At 36.0% G+C, this 6,000-nt stretch overlaps 1 protein-coding gene across 6 annotated transcripts in view; it reads right to left on the bottom strand.

Moving 5' to 3' along the window:
- The window catches only part of ccser1 (coiled-coil serine-rich protein 1), a 149,096-nt gene that overhangs the window by 15,561 nt on the left and 127,535 nt on the right, over positions 1–6,000 (bottom strand). Inside the window, exon 11 of one of the 6 annotated variants that reach the window (XM_087264860.1) lies at positions 1,034–2,569. The exons of the other annotated variants lie outside the window; for them this stretch is intronic. Within the exon in view, the coding sequence (XP_087120986.1) occupies positions 2,541–2,569 (29 nt within the window). The 3' untranslated portion in view covers positions 1,034–2,540. Of the gene's footprint in view, positions 1–1,033; positions 2,570–6,000 lie in introns of those variants that run through there. 6 annotated transcript variants of the gene reach the window in all.

Here is a 6,000-nt window from a genome sequence, read left to right as displayed (position 1 = left end):
TACTGCTTCTGATATCTGAGCTCTGGGTATAAGCCATTGCAAGTACATATTTGATACATGGGTGCATAGCTATGGTCCAATTCCAATTCTATTTTTGTACCTCTACCCCAGAGTGTGAAGGGCTTCAAAGTTTACCCTTAAGAAAGGGGACAGCACTACAACGCCTGCACACGTCATCATATCTCATCGTGATCTCATGCTTCATATGAGATCAGACGATCACGACAGTTGTAGTTATTCCAGTTGTGTTATTTTGGGTAGTTATCTTCAGGAAATAACTGAAGGCATGTATTATGTTATCATAACAAAAAAAAATGTGGCAATAAGCGCGTAGCTGTACTGTGCATTTACACCGTGGCTATATTCATCTATGTAAACACAATAAAACAAGATTAACAATTTACCAGACACTATAAAAAGCTCATTCTCAGCCACTAGACTTTTCTGACAGGGTATTCGAATGTCAAGTGACAAAGTCATGGGACTGCTATACAGGAGTTATTACTAGGGCTTATAGATAGCGAAATTTAGTGGTTTCTATTTTAGCAAGTTTAAAAAAAAAGCATGACAGTAAAACACGAACGCGGTTATGAATATATTAAAACATAAGCTTGTTTGTTGTAAAAATTCATAATAATATAAAAAAAATACAAATTTGTGCATTTGTTTAAAGAAATTAATGCATCTCTTGACTGCCGGGTTTAGCTATTCTGCCATTGTGGACGGTGTATTCTGGGAAATTTTATTACTTCTTGGTTTCGAGTGTGGTCCTGAAAAATCTCAGTTCGAAGGAGTATCTACCCCTTCCACTTAGCTCTACGCCTTCAAGACAAGGAGAATTGGGACACCCCTACCCTTTCACGTGAACACGCAAAATGAGGGGTAGGGGTAAAGTGGAAGGGCTAAGGAGTAGAATTGGGATTGGGCCTATATATACAGCTGCATATGCAACTAGCACTGTATAAAATTATAGAATTATTTTATTTCATGATGGGCTTCAGACTTAACTCTTAATAAATGGTGAACAAAGACATACAGTTTACTAGAGTATTTTATTATGTGACATACATTTTTAGCAAACGGTAATATTACTGTTTTTGACTGAAAACTAAATATATTTATTTTGTTTTAGTTTAACAACATAAATGTATAATAAAGAAATAAAAATACTATGAAATAATACTTCAAAAAATTATAATAGTATCCCAAATCAGTAAACTCAATAATTGCGTCTCATTGGCTGTCCTTTAAAAACTATTCTCATCATTTCAATAAAACTTCTAAACTTTGTTTATTCTGCCATGGCTCTTCATTTTGTGAGCTTGCATTTGTGAAACTATCATGTTTGCCAGGATGACATATCTTCAAATGCTTTAACAAGTTATGCATGCTAAACTTGCTAATACTTGTGCCATCCCTTGAAATTGCAGAATGGCATACGATACGCATCAATGTTTTAAATGCTGGTTGGTCCTGCCAAACAATACTGCCAAACAGCTATTGTGCATTTTCATTTCTTCTCCAAAATTAATTCAACCAATAATTGATTTCTGGTTTGCATTGTTAAGCTAGTGGCCAGTAGGCACAACTATAAGTCTAATATAAATGGCAACAGATAAGTTTATGGGTTTAAGTACTTGCCAATACCACTGCCACATTTTTTGGTGCCATCTGTGGCATTTCCGATACTAGTATCTACATCAGAACAACCATAATGCAGAAGCTGCTCTGCGACGTGTCAGGACTTCAAACAGCATCCTGAGTCAAAATGGGTGCTGTGGATAGAAACTGAGTGGGACAGCTGTTGTGTTTACTCGAATGGAAAACTATGTTTAGAATTGTTTTGAAATATTTTAATGGCATGGCACAATGCTGTGCTTCTTGTCCTGTGTGTGACCGCTTAAATAGCTGTTTTATTGGCATTGAATCACGTTAGCCTCTACATGAGTAATTCCCAACCTCAGGTTCACCTAATTCACTTTAATTTGGGGGTTATAAGTAAGAAATAAGCACACACCAGATGGTAAAACAAATTCCTAGCAGGCAATATTATCATATCAGCAATTTGAAAGATCTACCTTTCAGCTTTAAGCAAATTCATTCATGTATTTCGGCCTGTCTATGTACCACCTACTCTCAGAAAGTGGATTTACATTTACTGACTGCAGTTTTTGTTCAGACCTTATACTCAATCAGAGATTTTGTTAGCTATTGCAAGTTACTTCACTGGATATGGTCAAACATGTACACACTTCAAACATTCTAGAGCCAATTTCAACCCGACTTTAGTATCCTCTCCTTTTGATCAGATATAAAATCAAAATGCATCTTAATACCAGACGTAAACAGGACCAGAGAGAAACAAGAGGAGCTCGAAAGACGACATAAGAGTTTCGTCTCAGCCTTGTTTCTGGATGATGAGGCATGATGGAAGCTGGATTTGATGTGTAGAGTAACTGAAAACACTTCAAAGACTTTCCCCCCTATTGAGCGCCTCCAACAGCTGTCAGCTTTAGGGAAGATAAGATTCTTTACAGTCCTCATCTTGTTCTCTCTGACAGCACAGGACCTGGATAAACAATAACGGGAAATATATATCAAGATGCAAAAGGAAAAAAAATCCAAGTGAGAGCTAAAAGAGATGAAGGGAGGAAACGTACAGAAAAAAAAGAGTCATAAATGGAATTTCTATCAGATAAGGTGGCAGATGTCTTCAGAAGCTGATGAGATTGTTGCAGCTGTCTGTTTAAGGACCGTCAGCTCCACAAAGTAAGCTGGTGTGTGGCTTCCCACAACATGTGTCACGCAACTTAAGTGTCATGAGCAGACTTTAAATCGACATGACGAAACGCACAAAGCAATGGAGGAAACCTACCGCTGCTTTTTATACATTCCACTCAACCAGCTTTTTCAGAAAAAAGTCTGCACAACATTGAAAAAACAAAGAGACTGCAATATTTAATAGCTCAGAGATACAGCGCACAATATGAAAAATGATGAAACTGGTTATTGGGGTGGTCAAAACAGCAATATTTAATGGCGTAAATAAATTTATGTTTGTAGATTTTGAATTATCCTGAATGATTCTCTATTTGCAAGAACTAACACAATCCTCTTTCAGCAACCAACAAGTAAATAGTTTTTTTTTTTTTTTTTGTGTGTGATACTCAATTTGCATATGGCCAGTGGTGTAAATCAACAAATTACAAATTCTCAAATGACTGTAATTGAGTCGTTTTTCTTAGGAATCGTAATTTCCCAAGTAGTTTTAAAAATACTTTTTAACACTTTTTTTTGTACTTTTACTTTCCCTTGAGTACATTTTTTAATGCTGTATCAGTACTTTTACTCCACTATTTTCCTTCAACCTGCAATCACTACTTTATTTCTTTCTTGTCTATGGTGATTGGCGAAAGTAGAAAAATCAGTCCTGCGATTCCTGCCCAAATCACAGATAGAAAGTAAATTGCATTATACTTGACAACCTTAAGACATGTGAGCTTTATAAATGCAGCAAACCTTTTGAAGCATTAAAAATGTCCAAAAAGGTGTCCAAAATTTTAACATGCAATAACCCAAAGACTTTTTTATAGACTGCATGTCACTTATAAGAAAATAAAGGATGTCTGTATAATGACTGAAATCACTAAACAGCCTTAAACAATCACTAAATGGAACAAATGAAGAAGGCAAGGAATGGTGATATGACAGAAGGACCAAACAAGGAATGGTCAAATGAAGGAAGGATGAAAGGAAGGAAGGACCAAAATAATGAAGGAAGGACTAAATGAATGAAAGAAAAATTCAATGAAGGACTGAACAAGCTATGGAAGAAAGGAAAGAAGGAACAAATAAATGAATGAATGAATGATTAAATAAACTAATGAACAAAGGGCCTAATGAAGGAAGGAACAAAAATCTGAACAAACGAATGAATAAGCGTTCAAATGAAAGGAGGAATAAAGGAAAGATCAAATAAATGAAGAAAGAATTCAAGGAAGGACTGAACAAACGAAGCAAGGAACGAAGGGAGGAATGAACAAATGAATGAATAAACAAAGGACCTAATGAAAGAAGGAACAAAAATCTGAACAAATGAATAAGCGAAGGAATGAAGGGAGGAACAAAGAAAAGAACAAATGAACGAAGGAAGGATTTAACAAACAAACAAATGAATAAATGAATGAATGAACGAACAAACGAATGAACAAAAGGACCTAATGAAGAATGAAACAAAATCTGAACCATCAAACAAATGAATGAATGAATGAGAAATTGAATGAAGGGGAAAAAATGAAGAAAGGACTAAAAAATGGAGGAAGGATTCAAGGGATGACTGAACAAACTTTGGAAGGAATGAATGAAGGAATGAAAGAATGAACAAAGGACCTAATGAAGGAAGAAACAAAAATCTGAACGAATGAATGAATGAGTGATCGAATGAAGGGAGGAATAAAGGGAGGATCAAACAAATGAAGAATTCAAGGAAAGATTAAAGAAATGAAAGAACGAGGGAAGGAAGGAAGGAAGGAAAAAAGAAAGGAAGTAAGAAAGGAACAAATGAATGCACAACTGAACTAATCAAGAAAAGAACAAAATTCTGAATGAATGAATGAATGAACAAATTAATGAAGGGAGGAACGGAGAAAGGAACAAACAACCGAATGTATGAACAAACGAACAATGGATGGAAAATTGGAAGAAAGGAACAAACGAATTTAGAAAGATCACTAATTGCACTACACGTGCACTAAATGCACAAATTGCATGTAAACTTTTCACAGCATACTCACTACACTTGAGTACTTTTAAAAAGGCTTCTTTTACTCATATTTTCAGTATATTTCTGACAGATACATTTTTTTCAGTACTCTTTCCACCATATGGCACAACAAACGCTTGCTTAAAAAAAGCTTACTTTAAAGATATTAAGTTTTCATTCGTCATTTAACAGTATTCAGAATAAATGTCAAACCAACACACATTTATTTCAAGGAAAAGTGAAACGTGGAAAGTTTGAGCTCTCAGAAAATTCCCAGGTTACAAGTTGTAATTATATCCAAACTACATTTCTTTCTTTCTCTCCCCCTCTCAATTCAATTCAAATGAGCTTTATTGGCACGACTTGTCAAGTATTGCAGAGGCATTGCACATTATATAAACAATGAATAAAGTAGTGATTATACATTATGTTTTCTCTCTCTCTCTCTAAACTTTATACCATCAAGCTTTTATTCTGAAGGGTTGCCAGCAAATGTTAATCTCCGTTCCCGGTTTAGGAGTGAAATTCTGCACTTTGCATACAGACAGCTTGATTTCACAATCGCACCAAGCCAAATCACGTTATTGATTTTATTTCAATTTATTATGCATCCATGCGCCAAAAACATTTGCAGAGACTTGTCATCCCTGAGTGCGATGGATAAAAATAACACTCTTTTCTAAGGCTTTCTGAGCACCCCATAAGCAACCTGGCATGATGCATGGTTTTCGCTCCATCTGGGGCGATGGTGGCGTGGAGGCTGAACATGATTCACTGGTGCCAAAGGTCTGAGAGCCCTCGGGCTGTATTGTTTTCTGTATCTCGTCCGCTGGCATCCATTTGCTCTGGTGTCACTCTGTGGAGAGGTGAACTGTCATCCTCTCATGGCTGCTAATGCTGAGTTGGGCTGAAGACTCGAGCTAAAATCGATGTGATGACCTGTTCTCTACAGCCCAGTCCCAGACTAGCGCTAGGTGTGAAAGTATACCAGGACACACATCCTTAAGCCAAATAAAGTCACCCGTTATTATATGGCAGAGAAAGTCTGATCATGCAAACAGGACTTAATCCAACTGAATGTAAAACTTTTTGGTCAGGCTTAAACAGAGAATTTGATTTAAAATATGAATCAAATTATACCAATAACAGTAATAGCATGACTAAACTGAAGGTTACAGAACAGATATTGATCCTCTGATATGACTGCTAAATAGTACTGCAATATTGTTCATGTTTAT

This window comes from Danio rerio, chromosome 8, assembly GCF_052040795.2.
Source record: "Danio rerio strain M-AB ecotype USA chromosome 8, GRCz13ab, whole genome shotgun sequence".
Taxonomy (NCBI): Eukaryota; Metazoa; Chordata; class Actinopteri; order Cypriniformes; family Danionidae; genus Danio; species Danio rerio.
The sequence above is the reverse complement of the archived record's forward strand: the minus strand, read 5'-3'. Positions and strand labels throughout refer to the sequence as shown.